We start from the raw sequence: 17,233 nt of genomic DNA on the forward strand, positions 1-17,233 counted from the left end.
ACTGATTATTAATAATGTATTATTTAATGTGTTTGTGCTATTTCTGTGGGTTTTTTCATTTTTTTTTTTTTTTTTACTCTTGAGGTCTGGTTTCATTTCACTATGATCCAGTTGCAAAAAGGGGATTATTACAATTCTTTTGTATTTATTTTACCATGCTTCAAGGTCTAAGATATTTTCTATTTTTGAAAAAACTTTCATGTCCTGCTGAGAAAGATGTAGATTCTGTTTTTGTTGGATAAACCACTCTGTAGATACCTGTTGAAGTTTTTGAATCAGTGGTGCAATTTAACTCTGATATTTCTTTGTTGATTTTTTTGTGCAGCTGACCCATCTGTTTGTGAGACTTGGGTATTGAAAACTCTTCCACCATGATGTCATTGGTGTCCATTTGTCCATTTATGTCCAGTACTTTTTGTTTTATGATATGTGTGCCAACATCCGGTAACCATATAATTATAATGTTATCTCTTCCCATTGAATTATTCCCTTCACAAGTGTGTAGTATCCATTTTTGTCTCTTCTGACCGAGACAACATTTGCAAGATGAAAAAAAGAACATTGATGCCTTGTGTATTAATTCTCTTTGTAGTGTATGAAACAGCAAATCCTGTATGTCAAATGCAGGCAATATAAGTGATAAGCAAACGTGACTGTGCCAGTTTCCTCCTGGAGCTGTGAGTCTCATGAATGGAATTTTAATATAAAATCTCTCTTGTGCCACAGGATGTGGGCTGGTTCGACGACCCTAACAATACCACTGGAGCATTGACTACAAGGCTCGCCAATGATGCTGCTCAAGTGAAAGGGGTACGTGCCTCCTTCCTGCTAGTGACTGTATTAATTTCCATTTGAACGTCAGCACGGCATTGGTCTTATCATTACAGGTGTTATTTGTTATCATTGAGAAAATAGACATCAAAACCATCAGTGTATGAAAATGAATGACAAGAATGTTTTCCAACCATTAAATATTATACATTGTTACTTGTACACTTTCTTTCCTCACTGTTGAGTTATTCGTACTACTAAGACAATGTATGAAAAAGAGCATGTTTTCAGTAAGGAAGGATTTTCAGCATGTGATTCAGGATCATTGTATTAGTGCTCAATCAATAGAAAATTGTAATCGCTGCTGAAAGAAGGATGTGTGTTGTTGCTGCTGAAAAATTTAAGTCCAAAACGAAGAAGAAAAATATTCCTAAAAATAGCTTCAAACAAATGAAAAGCACATTACATACAAAAGCAAGTGTAGGAGAAATAATCAAATAATCAAATGATTGGATTTTCATTTTTAGGTAATGTGACCATTTCTTCTACAATTATAAATATTCATGGCTATAATCTATAAAATGATGTGAAACTTGGCATAACAGTGTGACTTAATGTTGTCTTCCCCCAGGATGACCTGAGTCAATCTCTGTATTTTCAGTGCCCTGTGAGGCAACATTATATTGACATTACATTTTGAATGTGGGAACACAAAGAGAGCTGCACACTTGGAATATAAGTGTTAAGAAGCAAACACATTAACGAAAATCAAGATTTAGATCAAGCTGTATAAAAATGAATACAACACAGTAGACTCTGCTTGAAATCACTTTGAACTCTCTAGGAAAGCTAACAGTTTTACCCTGAGAAAGTCTACCTGTTTTTCCAGATTGCCAAAAAAAAAAACAAAAAAAAAGCTCTGGAAAAAGGTGTGGGGTCGAGGCTGGGTGGTTGTTGTTGAGGAAGAGAGGCCACACTGCAGGGTGATGCAGGACCGAGGCCTGAGAGAGGACAGGTGCCATCTCGGCGTGTTCCTGGAGAAGATCAGCAGGTGCAGAAGCCTGAGGCTGGAGCACCCTCGCATTGGTTTCCACACAGAGCGGGCAGAGTACAGTGAGTGAAGACAAAAGCGTCGTAACGATCCTTGGCAGTATTGTGTCTGGAATTGGGTGGTGGGCCACTGTAGGTTTTGACCAAGGGAATGGCATATCTGCGATTTTGTAAGGACCACTCTGACTGCTGTGTGAAGATGCTGAGGGAGACATCGATATAGGCAGGGAGTTCATTACAGGAGACGGATGATGTGGGGTTAGACTGGGCATCTTACATGTAGTTAATTCTGGATGTAGTTTAAAGCTGCAGCCTATAGAATTTCTTGGATGGATTAGATAAGGGATGAGAGAACAGGGATTTAACGATGATTCTAAAATTTTTGACTGGCACACTGAAAAAGGAGAATTGAACCGCTGAGCTAACTCCCTGGCCCTGGAATTGACTTTTGATGACATTGCGAAGCCCCTTGGATCAGTAAGTTTGAGAGAGACTTAACATTCTCAGTGGGACATGGTCAGTTTGTGACGCTCACAGTAGAAATCGCCAAGGAGACAGACGTCAAAGATGCGAGTGTTTTTGTGTGTCTGGAGAAGTCGTACCAGAGAAGTGCTGCCTGGAAATGCAGTGTACATTTGGAGATTTTTCAGGGCACTGCTGGCTTTTAAATCCACAACACAGGATGGGACACCGAGCGTGTGTGGGTAACAAGCCTTGAGTCCAAAGCCTCGTCCTGAGAAAGAAACAGCAAAGAACGGTGCGAAGGAGTCGCCAATGAGGGAGGAAGGAAGTGTCCTGGGAAGTAGTTTAAAGGGAGCAAACTGGGAGACCAGACACGGAAGATAAGCTTGTAAGACGCTTGAACAGTTCACATGCTGCAGTGGCTTGGCAGTGCTTACAATTCCAACAAGAGCAGTTTCTGGTGCGTGCTGGGAAAAAAAGCTTGGTGGAAGGAGGCTCAAAGGATGGGACGAGAAAGAAGGCACAGCTGGACCCAGGGTGCACAGACTGGTAAATGAGGCAGAGGAATGAGGTGGTTCGTGGAGGACGACAGGAAAGTATTAACTTGTATTCTAATTACTTAGAGCATCAGTAAATGATGTCAGGGGAAGCCCATTTCGCTAGGGTGGTGACCACTGTGGTTAAGTTCAGTCTTCCAGGCTCCTAAGGCCTGTATTCACTAAGCTTTGCTGCCCTACCTTTCGGGTGTGCATCGGCACCCTGCCGTGTACGTCCGTGTGCTGTGACAGACACAGACAGCCCCACGTCCCGTATGGTGTGCTGGACACAGCCCTACGCGGGATATGAACTCAGCTCCTTGCAGCAGAACTCTGAACAGACGATGTGGCTTGTTGCTCTGTGTCCCCGCACTTCTCCCACTTGCTGAGTTGCTCTGGAGTTAAGACTTGTCTCACGCGACAGCACTGTCCTGTGCCTGTCATTTTTGTGGAGTCTTTTCTCTCCACAGTGTCATGGTGAAGCCCTTTACCCTGTCCTTTTCTTGTTTTGTATTTGGTACCGGGGATTGAACTTGGGTCCTTGTGCTTGAGAAGCAGGCGGCAGAGCCACTGAGCTAAATCCCCGGCGCCATACAGTGTTTAAAATTATATGTCTGATTTATTTCACTCAACACTTTATTTTTTAAATACATCCATTTTTCTACAAATGTCTTAAGTTTATAGCTGAGTAGGATTCCATTAGATACAGTTGCCACATTTTCCTTATCCAGTCATCTTTGGTTGGCTATATGGGCCTCTTCCAACATTGGGTCATTATAAATAGTGCTGCTATAAACGTGCGTGTGATTTATCACTATAATATGTACATCTTGAATTCTTTCAGGAAGATCAGTAGAAAGGGCGTAACTGGGTCAAATGGAACTTCTAGTTTTAGTTCTTGTGTGATCCACTCTGAGGCAGCACTGTTTCCCAGAACGTACAACGGTGGCCAAAGTATTAATGAGGTCAAACAGGTCGGTGACAGTCATTGAACTAGGAGATCCTAGTCTTGTTATCACAGATTGTCAGAGAGGACAGGTACACCCTGGTGATGCCACTGGCCAGGCTGTTTATACTGAGGGATAAATGGCTGTGTGTATGTGTGTAAATAGCGTGGGCATTTGGTGTGCATGTGTGGAATTAGCAGGGACATGTGTTCCCGTCTACACTGATGTGGACACATAGCTGTATGTACTTTTGTGTCTGCTGAATTCCACAGTGCGAGATAATGTGATTATCTTTTTACATAAACATTTAAATGCTGGCCATGCTGTCAGGAATTTGTGCTCCCCGTGGCAGGTTCACATCAAATTTGTTTACTTAGTGATATTTGTGTGTCTAGGTTAATCATCTGTTCAAATTTAATTTTCGCTTCAATGAAACCTCTTCTCAGATGGATTTGAAAATTATTGGAGTGTCTTAATTCTCCTAACCATAAACCAGAATAAAATATAACTCAATATAATATCCTGTGTTACCTTGGTCCCTTTAATTTCACTTGATCCATGGTCCAGATTTCTGCACAGCGGAAGACAAGGTGAGCCTTATACAAATCAAAAGCAGCTGGGTTTTTTAATTATTTTTTTCTGTGAAACAAAGCTGAGGTTTTGGTGAGTTTTAATATCATAGATATTCCTAAATTCAAAAGGAAGTTCCTGATGTAGGCTTTTAATCCAATTTGCTGAAATACTTTTGAATTATAGTTTCATTGCTGTGATGGTGTTTCGAGGTAGAAATAACAGGAGAGAAAGGCATGGGAGAAGTGATCGGTCCTCAGAGCCTTGTAGGAATAGATGTGAGACAGTGAGCGTCAGGCTTTAGAATCAGCAGTGGTCAGCAATGCAGTGTCAGTGAAAACGTAAGGCATTGATCTCCTGCGGCATGTAGTCCCACATATTTTAAGTTGCTTTCTTGGACATTAAGAGGAAGCAATCATCTTTCACCTATCTTAACTTCTCTGGTCCTTGACTACCATCCAGAGCTCGACATGTGTATGCATGAAGGTTAGCGGTAGGAAACGAATTAGGACACAGACTTGCAGAACCTGAGAACAGGAGCAGCCTGTACCATCCCTGCGGTGCACATTCTCCAAGCTGCATCCTCTGACCTTCACATGGAAAAGGTGCAGGTCAGAGAGATGGCGCTGAAGATCATTGTACTCTGGCCCGTGCCCAATTTCAAAAGTAACCCTTCAATGAAGCTCAGTAATTCTGTCCGATAAAAATAAATGTGCTTGATTATTTTTGCTCTCAGCCATGGTGCAGTTGCATTGTTGTGGAGTTTAATGTATATAAAGGACTATTTTAATATAGTGATTATGTCAGAAAGATACTATGTGACTTTGGGCAGCATTGATGTGGAGAGTCATGAAGGATTCTTCCCCGGAGTTCATAGTAGGTATCTTTGATTGTTAGTGTATTTCCTGACATTCTTACTTGGGCAACATTTGTTCAATGTCATGGTCATGAGACTGGCTGTCCTAGAGTGCAATCCATCATGTTAATCTGAGACCAGCTCCCCTTGAGCAGAAGAAATTTGGGGGCTGGGGACACAGGAGCCTGGGCCATTTCCAGATAAAGCAGGCCTTGGGCTAAGGCAGAATTGTGGTGGCTTGAGGGCAGTATTTTCACAGTAGAAGGGATGTACTAGACTAAAATGCAGAGTGGTGGATGGAACTGGCTTTATAGATTGATTCCTGGTTTTTAAAAATTGTTTTATGCAGTTGCCTTTCATTTTTACCATGTTTACAGTGATGACCCTTCGCTGTGAGGCATTTGTACAAGCGCGTAGCACATCTTACTTCTTTTTTCATCCCTTTGACCTCCACTCTTCCCCTCTCTTCATCTCTTGATCCCCTACCCATTCACCAAAGATTTTTCTGTTTCCTATTATCTCTCCCTTACTTTGCTGTTTCATTTATTTATACCTTGGGAAACTGTGATGTTGAAGCTTCTGTGTCTGATTTATTTCATTTAACGTTACGGCCTCAAGGTGCATCCGTTTTCCTAGAGATGATGTCAGACTTTAAAGTTGACGGTCCACTGCTAAAGGACATGGTCAGACTCCCTCTGGCGTTCAACCTGAAGTTTCTACATTAAATTTGATAATTTTAATCATCTGTATTCATCCCAAGTCCATTTGAGGTTAAATTAAACTTAGGAAGCATTTCAAATATGCCCCAATATATTTGAATATCCTTAATGGAACCTTGTAGCCTTAAATTATAAATAGTTGTGTGTCAAATACTGGAAATTTCCACTGTTTTGTGGTAGAAATTAATATATTAATGTTATGTCACTATAATAGACACTGATGTTTTTGACTGACAGAAGAGAGAAATGTACAGTGAATTGGGTTATTATCTTCCACTTTCAGTGTCATTTAGAAATCATGGAGATTCTCACTTCAGAAACCCAGTAAATGGGGCCAGGTACTTAGCTCAGTGGCACCATGCATGCCTTGCAGACTCAAGGCCATGAACTAAATCCATGTCTCTCTCTCACACACACACACACAACACTAAACTTCAAGTAAATCTTCACTTTTATTTTACAACTGAGATGATAATTGATAGCTTTTCAGAAAAAGTGAATTACCATCATCCTCAAGAATATATTAGGATGTTTTTTAAATTTAATATAAAGTGTGTTTCTAATCTGTTTTGTTTTTCAGGCTATAGGTTCCAGGCTGGCTGTAGTTGCCCAGAATGTAGCAAATCTTGGGACAGGAATTATTATTTCCTTCATCTATGGATGGCAGTTGACACTTTTACTCTTGGCCATTATACCCATCATTGCCATAGCGGGAGTTGTTGAGATGAAAATGTTGTCTGGGAATGCACTCAAAGATAAGAAATTGCTGGAAGTTTCTGGGAAGGTGAGGCCAACAAAGTCTAATTGTTACATAAGCAAAGAAAAATATGCCAGGAAACATTTGAAGTTATCTTTGAATTTAGATAATTTGTGTATGTGTTGGTGACAACTTTGTGTTGCACACTTGTGATTTCTAAGGTGTAATTACTTGTATGGGATGTATCTTTAGAGAATCAGTTCTGAGCAGTGCAAAAGGAAGAATATCTGAAACAGTGTCAGTATTGTCTCCGGATGACCTATGAAGAAAAGAGTTCCAGGAGTGCTGAGACCCTCTGGGCCATCCTGCTCCTCACTGACAGATGAGGACAAGGACACAAGTTCAAGGCCCCAGCGTGACAGCTGATGTCACATTCAGATGCTACCATTCTCTCTGCTCTCCCTCCATGCCCAGTAGCAGACTTTGAAATGTGGGAACAGTGATTTGTCCCAGCCCAGTAGATTTCTTGGAAGTAACCTGCAAGTGGGACAATTGAACAAAATAAAAATAAATAGGTCTGGAGCTGTAGCTCACTGGTACAGCCCTCACCTAGCACGGATGAGGGACAGAGTTCATTCACAGAAATACACACACACATGCATGCACATAGTCATATACAAGTGTGACGTGTACACTTTGGGGAAAAATATACATGGGCTAATGTGTAAATACACCTATATGTAAATTGTTGCTTTATCAAAAACATAAGTTGTCAACATTTTCCAAATATTTTGAGTTCTGAATAGCAATTACAAAGATAAAATATAATCACATTACAAAATATGTAAAATAACTATACTGTCTACTTACAATGTGACCATTGTGGAAGAAGGAACACTGCAAATGGTGTAAAATACTGAGTCCCCAGGTAAATCCTGTAAAGTTATATGCCGTTAGGCGAGGGCCTCCATCCCTGTAAGCCTTGGCTTCTTTGTACAAAGAGCAAAAGCTTAAACTCGTTGATCTCCCTTCAGTTTGGTAAGTCACTTTATATGTTTTTGCATGAAGACAATACATATAGGTACCAGTAAGTGAAAAATAAAGAATGTGTGATCATAAAACCAGTCTTACCCACCTGTTTTACAGAATTAAAACTAATTGCCCTGTTTGCCCTTGTGCCTCATGGCGATGTCTGTTACAGATCGCGACTGAGGCAATAGAAAACTTCCGAACTGTCGTGTCCCTGACCCGGGAGGAGAAGTTTGAACACATGTATGGGCAGAGCCTGCAGATATCATACAGGTAAAACCACTGGAGATGGGAGTTGTTTTTGGAAGGATGACTTTGCCCTGAAGGTAGGGTGCAAGTGGGCAGTACTTGTAATTAACCAGGAAAAAGTGTTGCGACTCTGCTGAGTTAGGGGCACCTCTGAGGCAGGACCTGCAACAGCAGCGGGATGCGGGGTGGGGGAAGAGGATGTGGATCCTCCCCGAGGTGCAGCTTTGATTGTGACCCTATTCTGGTTGGGGAACGCAGGCTGTGTGGCTCATGCAGGTGGAACTCTGTGCACCCTGGGAAGTGGTGCATCTCGGGTGTTCATGGCATAACTTCCTTCCTTCCCCTGTGGTGGAGGCCTTCAGTTCGCCCTGTAACACCACCAACCCGGGAGGGCTTCAGCCAGTGGTGTGAATGCCAGCAAGCCTGGGTCTCTAAGGCTCAGTTTCTTTCCTTGCAAAAGGAGATAGCTGAACCTTAATGACTGGTTTTCTTTTTTGCTGATTCCACTACTATTTTTTTTTTTCACTAGGTATACAGTACAGTTACATTCATCATTGGGATCTTGTACCTTTACATGACAGGTCTTGGTTCTCATTTTTTCCCCTTGTCCCTGCCCTCCCTTCACCCCACCTCCCCAATTACAAACATTTTATGAAAAAATGGAAACAAAATGCTTAATGATTGGTTTTCCCACTTTCCCTTTCTTTAGTGGTAGTAGGGCTTTTATTTTTTCTGAAAAACTTTTCATTTGGAATCCAAACATATGACAGATAAAAATAAAGTTGCTATGGTATGAAGCGTGAGTCTGAACCCCAGGCTGCCTGATTCCCAGCATGTTCCTACACACACTTCCATGTCGCAGAGTTCCGTGTCCCTCAGAAAACCTAGTCTCAGTTCTTCTGCGATGCCTTCAGTAAGTCCCCCGGAGAATCGAGGGTCTCCTCTTGCTTCCCATGTTTATTCATAATTGCTGTACCTCCATTGCATCAACAGATACCCGGCCAAACGGCTGGGTCCCCAAAGGCAGGGATGTCCGTATGCCCCTGTGTCACACCACGTGGTACCTGCAGTTCACAGGTGCTGGGTAGATGTCGCGGAGGGAATGTTGAGTATAGGGGAACAGATGTTAAATTTTGAATACTTTGAAAAAAGGGAGAGGGCTTTCATTTATTAATTTCCATAGTTTCTATTCGAATTTTTTAAGCTTAATACTTCAGTATATCAATACACAGAGGTATAGTTCATCCTTCTTAAAGTTGAAGATAGGCTTAGAGATGAAGCATATGACTAAATTCACACAACTGGAGAGTAAAATGAACAGGAAACAATTCTGTGGAGATTAATTAAACCTGTTACTGTCTGTCAGTTCTATGGTCCACTGTCAACCGAAGAAAAGTTATATTTTAAGGACTGAGAAATGAAAGCACAATAAGCTCTTCAATATATTCCTTTCAGAAACTCTGTGAAGAAAGCACACATCTTTGGAATCACATTTTCCTTCACCCAGTCAATGATGTATTTTACCTATGCTGGTTGTTACCGATTTGGTGCCTTCTTGGTGGTCCATGATTTCATGACTTTTGAAAATGTTGTGTTGTAAGTATTGGGTTAATTTTATTTTCCTATTTTTTTATTGAGTTCATTGATACATTTTAGGTATACAGTATAGTTACATTCCTTATTGGGATCTTGTACCTTTACATGACAGGTCTTGGTTCTCATTTTTTCACCTTGTCCCTGCCCTCCCTTCACCCCCTCTTGTCCTCCCCATTTATAAACACTTTATTTCCATTTTTTCATTTTCTCCTATTTTTTTCTTTTCCCTTATTATCTTCCCCCTACCCTTCCACTTTCCCTACACCTTTAGCCCTTTTCTTCCTATTTCACATTGTCAATTATATCATTAGGATCTTATGTACTATCTTAATTTTTCACACCAGAGAAATTATTTGGTATTTACACAAGTATGACTTACTTATTTCACTTAGGAGTATATCCTCAATATGTACACATTTTCCTATGAATGAATCTAATTTATCATTCTTTATGGCTCAGTAGTATTCCATTTGTAAAACCACATCTTCTTTATCCTTTCTCCAACTGATGGGCAAATGGGCTGTTTCTAAGTTTTAGCTATTACAAACTGTGCCACTGTAAACACAGGTGTGCATATATCACTGTGATATGATTCCTTTAATTCTTTTGGAAAGATACCCAGCAGAGGGATGGCTGGGTCAAATGGAACCTCAAGTCCTACCTCTCTTAGGTATCTCCATATTGAATTCCATAGTTGTTGCACCAGTCTGGACTCCCAACAACAATGGAGAAGGGTTCCTTTCTCCCCACAGCACCGCCAACATTTGTTATTGGTTGATTTCTTGATAGCAGCCATTCTTTGTGGGGTGAAATGGAATCTCAGTGTTGTTTTCATCTGCATCTCTCAAATGACTGGTGATTTGGAACATTTTTTCAGATATTTACTTGCTGCTCTTATTTCTTTGTCTGAGAAATGTCTGTTCATTTCAGATGTCCATTTTTTAAATGGGTCTTCATATTTGGGGGGCTGATTTTTTTGAGTTCTTTATATATTCTAGATAATAGTCCCTTGTCTGAGCAGCAGCTGGTAAAATTTTTTTCCCACATTGTAGGTTGTCTTAGTTCTGTTGATGGTTTCTTTTGCAGTGCAGAAGCAGAAGCTTTTTAATAGGATGAGATCCCAGTTGTTGATTCTTTCTGCTAGTTCCTGTGCTACTGAGGATTTGTTCATAAAGTCTTTTCCTATGACAGTGTCTTTCAAGAGTTCTGCCTAACTTATCTTCCAGCAAGATTAACTTCTGTTTTAATATTTAGATCTTTAATCTACTTGGATTTTAATTTAGTGCATAGTGAAAGATAAGGGTCCAGTTTTAATATTTCACATGTTAAGACTCAGTTTTTCCAGCACTATTTATTAAAGAGGCTATCTTTCATCCAGTGGGGATGGTCAGCTCCTATGTCAAAGATGAGGTAGCTGAGTACATCTGGAGTTGTTTTTGTGTCTTCCAATCTGTTCCACTGATCCTCAGGTCTGTTTCTTTGCCAGTACCATACTGTTTTTATCACAGTGGCTTTGTAGTATAGTTTCAAATTGGGAATTGTTATACCTGCTTCCATGTGTCTGTTGCCTAGGATAGCTTTTGCTATTCTAGGTCTCTTATGGTTCCAAATGAATGTTTGGATTCTTTTTCCTAGTTCTGTAAAATATAGTGTTGGAATTTCAATTGGCATTGCATTGAATCTGTATAGCAGTTTTGACAGTATGGCCATTTTCAAAATGTTGATTCTTCCTACCCAGGAGCAGGGGATATCTTTCCATTTTCTTATATCCTCTTCAGTATCTTTTTTCAGAGTCCTGTAGTTTTCAGTGTAGAGGCCTTTTGCTTCTTTTGTTAGATTGATTCCTAGATACTTCATTTTTTGGATGCTATTGTAAAATGAGTTGTTTCCCTAATTTCTCTCTCAGCGAGTCTGTTATTTGGTACAAGAAGGCTACTGATTTTTGGGTATTCACTTTGTATCCATCTACTCTACTGAATCTGTCAATTAAGTTTAGAAGTCTTTTGGTAGAATTTTTTGGGTCTTCAATGTAGAGTATCATATTGTCAGCAAATAATGACAGTTTAACTTCTTCCTTTCCTATCTTTATTGCTTTAATTTCTTTTTCTTGTCTAATTGCTATGGCTAATGCTTCCAGAACTATATTGAAGAGGAGTGGTGATACTGGGCATCCTTGTCTTGTTCCTGATTTTAACATGAAGGTTTTCAGTTTTTGGCCATTTAATGTGATGTTGGCTGTTGGTTTTTCATAGATAGCCTTTATTAAGTTGAGATATAGACCATCTATTCCAAGTTTTTGCAGGTTTTTTATCATGAATGGGTGTTGAATTTTGTCAAATGCTTTTTCTGCATCTATTGAGAGGATCATATGGTTTTTGTCCTTGACTTTAATATAGTGTATAACATTTATTGAATTACATATGTGGAACCATCCTTGCTTCCCTGGAAGAAATCCGACTTGGTGAGGATGTATGATCTTCTTGATGATCCTCTGAATTCTGTTTGCTAGTATCTTATTAAGGATTTTTGCATCTATTTTCATTAAGGAGATTGGCTTACAGTCATGTTTTTTAGTGGCATGTTTCCCTTGTTTGGGAATCAAAGTGATAGTTGCTTCCAGGAATGAATTTGGAAGTATACCTTCCCTTTCAATTTCATTGAAAAGTTTGAAGAGTAAAGACAGTAGTTCTCTAAATGCCTTTCAAAATTCAGTGAATCCATCAGGGCCTGGGCTTGTCTTTGTTGGTAAATTTTTCATTACATTTTCAATTTCACTGACTGTAATTGGGGTGTTTAAATATTTTTATCTTCTTTGTTCAACTTCAGTAATTCATAAGTATCTAAAAATGTCTCCATTTCTTATGTGTTTTCCAATTTATTGGAGTACAGGTTTTCAAAGTAGGTATTAATGATCCTCTGGATTTCTGTTGGATCTGTTGTGACTTTGCCTTTTTCTTTCCTGATTGCATGGATCTGAGCCTTTTCTTTCCCTTTTTTTTTTTATAACGTTAGCTAAGGGTTTATTGATTTTATTTATTCTTTCAAAAAACCAACTCTTTGATTCATTTATTTTTTGTATCATTTTTTTAGTTTCCATTGGATTGATTTCTGCTCTAATCTGTACAATTTCCTCTCTTCTTCAAGCTTTGGGTTTTTCTTGCTCTTGTTTTTCTAGGAATCTAAGATTCATCATTGGGTTTTTTATTTGAGCTCGCTGTTTTCCTAGTGTGGGCATTCAGTGCTATGAATTTTCCATGTAGAACTGCTTTCAATGTGTCCCATAGATTCGTATATGTTGGAATGGCATTTTTGTTTATTTGTAAATTGTCTGATTTCTTTAATTTCCTCTGTGATCCATTGATTGTTCAGGAGAATGTTGTTCAATTTCCATGTGTTTGTGAAGTTCCTACAGTTTCTTATGCTGTTGATCTCCAGCTTAATTGCACTATGATCTGATCATATACAGGGCACAACTTTGATTCTTTTGCATTTATTCAAATCTGTTCTGTGAGCTAGTATGCAGTCTGTCTTGGAGAATGACTCATGTGCAGCTGAAAAGAACGTATATTCTGATTTTGTGGGGTGGAACACTCTATAGACATATAATAAGTCTATGTGTTCAAAAGCTTGGGTCAGTTCTAGTATTTCGTTGTTGATTTTTGGCCTAGATGACTTGCCTGTTTGTGACAGTGGGGTATTTAGATCACCCACTACAATTCTATTAGTGCTTATTTAGTTTTTCATGTTACTTAGTATTTGTTTTATATAGTCAGTGGAATTTATATTTGGTGCATATATGTTCATGATTGTCATCTCTTCCTCTTGAATTTTTCCCTTTACAAGGATGTAGTGGCCTTCTTTGTCTCTTTTAATCAGTTTTGATTTGAAATTTACTTTGTCTGCGAATAAGATTGCTACCCCTGCTTTTATCTGGGGTCCTGTCACATGGGGAATTGTCCACCCTTACACTTTCAGTCTGTGGGCTTCTTTTTGCACTACATGTGTTTCTTGTATACAACATATTGTTGGACTTTGCTTCTTAGTCCAATTTGCCAGTCTGTTTCTCTTGATTAGTGAATTGAGGCCATTGACATTGCTGGTTATAATTGATATGTACTGACTTATTATTGTCATGTTATTGTTGTTTTGTTGACTCTTTTTATTTTTTCCTCCCTCTCCTTTTAGTTTCCTCCCTTGCCTATTTGATTTGCTCTGTTGGGCCTCATGATGTTGTGACCTTCATTGTCTGTTTCTAGGATATTGTGTAGAATTCCTTGTAGTGCTAGTTTGGTATTCATGAAGTTTCTCAGGTGTTCTTTGTCATGGAAGTATCTTATTTCCCCATCAATTCTGAAAGAGAGTTTTGCAGGATACATCAGTCTAGGTTGGAGGTTGTTTTCTTTTAGGACTTGAAATACCTCACTCCAGGCTGTCCTTGACATAAGGGTTTGTGTTGAAGTCTGCTGTGATTCTGATGGTCTTTTCTTTGCATGTGATTTTTTTCTTTTCTCTTACTGCTTGTAGTATTTTGTGCTTCTGTTGGGTTTCTGGGATCTTGATTATTATATGTCTAGGTGTAGATTTTTTTTGATCATGGCTAGTTGGGGTCCTATATGCCTCAGTTATCTGAATGTCAAATTCTTCCCCTCTACTTGGGAAGTTTTCTGTCATTAATTCTGCGAACAGCTTTTTTAAGTCATTTGCATTTTCTCCTGCTATTTCGTGGATTTCTATCAGTCTTATGTTATTCTTCTTTGCATCATGTAGGAGTTGTTGGATCGATTTCTCATGATCCCTTAGTGTTTTTAAGACACCTGTCTTTTCATGGTCACTGATTGCAATCCTATCTTCTAAATCTACATGAGAGTTTATCTTCGCATTCTTTTATTCTGTTGCAAACACTTTCAATAAGAGTTTTCAATCTCCTGGACATGTTTGAATCTGTTTTATGGATTCCATTTCTTTCCTGTTGGGCATTCATTGTTTCCATTTCTTTCTTATGCTGGGCCTTCATGGCTTCTATCATGGTCCTGAGCTCATCTATTTTTTTGTCAGTTTCTGTTGTAGAGTCTTGAATCATGGCTTTCATTTTGCTCACCATCTCTGTGTTTTTCTGGGAAATTATTTGTTTTGAATTTTTCTAGAGCCTGATTGAACTGTTTTGTTACTGTGCTGTGAGTTCTGAGTGTCCTGGTGGTTCACTATTAGACTTTTCATCCTCCTTTGCCCTACTGTTTGCCATTGGTGAACTGGAAGTCTGTCTTTGTGTCTTGGTTAAGTGTTTTCTCATTTTATTTTTGCTGTTGGGTTGTCCTTGATTCAATCTCTAGATCATTAAATCTTCAATGATGTATTTTACCTATGCTGGTTGTTACTGATTTGGTGCCTTCTTGGTGGTCCATGGTTTCATGACTTTTGAAAATGTTCTGTTGTAAGTGTTGGGTTAATATTGATGATATGACGTGAAGTAATCCTGGGATGGACATGTTTTGTGTCTAGATAAAAATCCCTGGGAACAGACTTGTGAAGAGATTTAGGTGCTTGAAAGTGGCATTTTTCCCTCTGGGTCTCTGTTCTCAGCAACTTCCGCTCTTCCCCTGCTAACTCCCTCACCCCTGACTTTGGTAAGTCTGTGGCTGGGTGAGTGAGTAACTGCAGAGGTCTCCAGACAGCACTGGCTCTTGGGAAGAAGCCTAGACCCGAGCAAGGAGCCTGCTCGCTCCACATAAAGGGCTTTGCAATGCAGCAGGCACAATATGAAAGTGGTGTTCGTGTTCCACGCACCCTGGAAGATCCCAGGATAGATTCACTTTTCCTCAGTAAGGGAACACTTGCAAAGGAAGTAATGGAGAAATGAAAAAGTGAGAAAGGAAAAATTAGGTGAGGATTTTTCTGCTACATTTCCATGGCTATAGAGAATTATACCATGGTGTAGAGAAGTCAGGGTTAATTTACTACTAATATAAAAAAATTACCAGTTTAGGAGTGAATACTGTGTGATCTTTCTGATCTTGTAGATTTGAGTGACTTGTAGAACTCTACCCTGTGACAGTACACAAAACTAGAAGTAATAGTTTTACATGGAAATAAAAATCATATCACTCTCAGAATATGTGGTAGTATAATATTTCTGTTCCATGTAGGCATTGTTAGGATGGGCGTAACAGACGATTTACAACATCTGCTTTCTCATATGTATGTGTGACATATGATGTACAAGTCTTATTTGTGATTATGACCTAAAGAGCAAAGTTAGACACCATAGATATTAGGTCTTTAATTGGATAATTATTTGATTCATCACTTTAATTTGAATTGAAGAATTTTGCCGTCACTGGACATTTATGCTTGCAAAATCCATCTTCCAAGTAGGTAGAGGAAAGGTAAAGGGTAGTCCTTTGTGATGAGCAGAACACAGATTCCAAAGGTATGAATAAGAAGGATGAGATTGACCACTGTGTGATTTACTCAGAGCAAATTTTTTAAAAAGAACCACTGTGCTGCTTTAACCCAGTTGTAGACATCTGCTGTTTTTACTACTGATTGGTAAACGTGTCCAGAAGGTGATGAGGTGAGTTAGAAAAGAAACAGAGAACCTTTACAGCAGTGTCCTAATACTGGAAGGACAGTCTTTTCACAGGTGCAGTAGGTTTTGCTTTTTTAGTTTATATGATTTTTAGAATTCAGTTTTACATTATTTTGCGACAGTGCTGCATCCTTGTGGATGTGTCAGCTTTCCAGCTGTGCACCCCTAACTGTGCCTGTCTTGCCTTCTGTTCTCCAGGGTGTTTACAGCCATGGTTTATGGTGCCATGGCGGTCGGACAGGTCAGTTCACTTGCCCCTGACTATGCCAAAGCCAAAGTGTCAGCCGCCCACATCATCAGGATCCTTGAAAAAGTCCCCGCCATTGACAGCTACAGCACAGAAGGCCTGAAGCCGGTGAGTGTGAGGTTTCCACTGTATGTTCTACTCTGGATTGTTTATTTCATTAAGTGCTAATAAAATGTGCTCACCTCCAGGACTTCTACATATCAAAGTTGTAGAGGGAAGGATACTACTAGCTTTATAAGCAGATCCTAGTAATCAGGTTTTCTGATGTGTAAGTTACTCCATTCTAGAGAGGCAAATTTATCGTTTTCTATTGGATTCTGTTGCATTCACTAAAAGTATTTACTCTTAGGTCTTATTCATTACTTCTAGCTTTATGAATCAATGTTACCTCTAATAGGATTCCACTACCATTTGAAACCCGGCGGTGGAAGGGCTCGGCTCAGTGGTGGAGAACCTGTGGCATGCATGCCACAGTGGGCACACACAGCCTGCTCTGATGGCAGGCTAGCCAAGAGCGCAGCAGTTCAGCTTTGGATATTTGGTTTAAGGGAAGTGTTGGCACTTTGCAGTAAATACGTGGGTGTTGGTGGCAGCTCCACTCGTCTCTAAAAGCTTTGTCACCTCTGGCTTCAGCCTACCCCGTGATTCAGCACTGCAGCGAACTTACTGCTGCCGTCCTCATTCTAGAATATGCTGGAAGGAGATGTGACCTTCAGTGATGTTGTGTTCAAGTACCCCACCCGGCCAGACATCCCGGTGCTGCAGGGGCTGAGCCTGCAGGTGAAGAAGGGCCAGACGCTGGCCTTGGTGGGCAGCAGTGGCTGTGGGAAGAGCACAGCGGTCCAGCTGCTGGAGCGGTTCTACGACCCATTGGCCGGGACAGTGGTGAGCGCTCTCCTGTTCAGCTCATTTCAGGCT

The 17,233-nt window shown here is 39.9% G+C and overlaps 1 protein-coding gene across 6 annotated transcripts in view; it reads left to right on the top strand.

Moving 5' to 3' along the window:
* LOC104868217 (ATP-dependent translocase ABCB1) overlaps window positions 1-17,233 on the top strand; it is a 301,331-nt gene that overhangs the window by 278,038 nt on the left and 6,060 nt on the right. For all 6 annotated transcript variants that reach the window (XM_010632885.3, XM_033758684.1, XM_010632887.3 and 3 more), the window contains 6 exons: window positions 727-810; window positions 6,492-6,695; window positions 7,810-7,910; window positions 9,342-9,482; window positions 16,267-16,423; window positions 17,003-17,200. In XM_010632885.3, coding sequence (XP_010631187.1) covers window positions 727-810; window positions 6,492-6,695; window positions 7,810-7,910; window positions 9,342-9,482; window positions 16,267-16,423; window positions 17,003-17,200 — 885 coding nt within the window. The remainder of the gene's footprint in view (window positions 1-726; window positions 811-6,491; window positions 6,696-7,809; window positions 7,911-9,341; window positions 9,483-16,266; window positions 16,424-17,002; window positions 17,201-17,233) is intronic.

This window comes from Fukomys damarensis, unplaced genomic scaffold (assembly GCF_012274545.1).
Source record: "Fukomys damarensis isolate Sample0158 unplaced genomic scaffold, DMR_v1.0_HiC HiC_scaffold_4, whole genome shotgun sequence".
Lineage (NCBI taxonomy): Eukaryota > Metazoa > Chordata > Mammalia > Rodentia > Bathyergidae > Fukomys > Fukomys damarensis.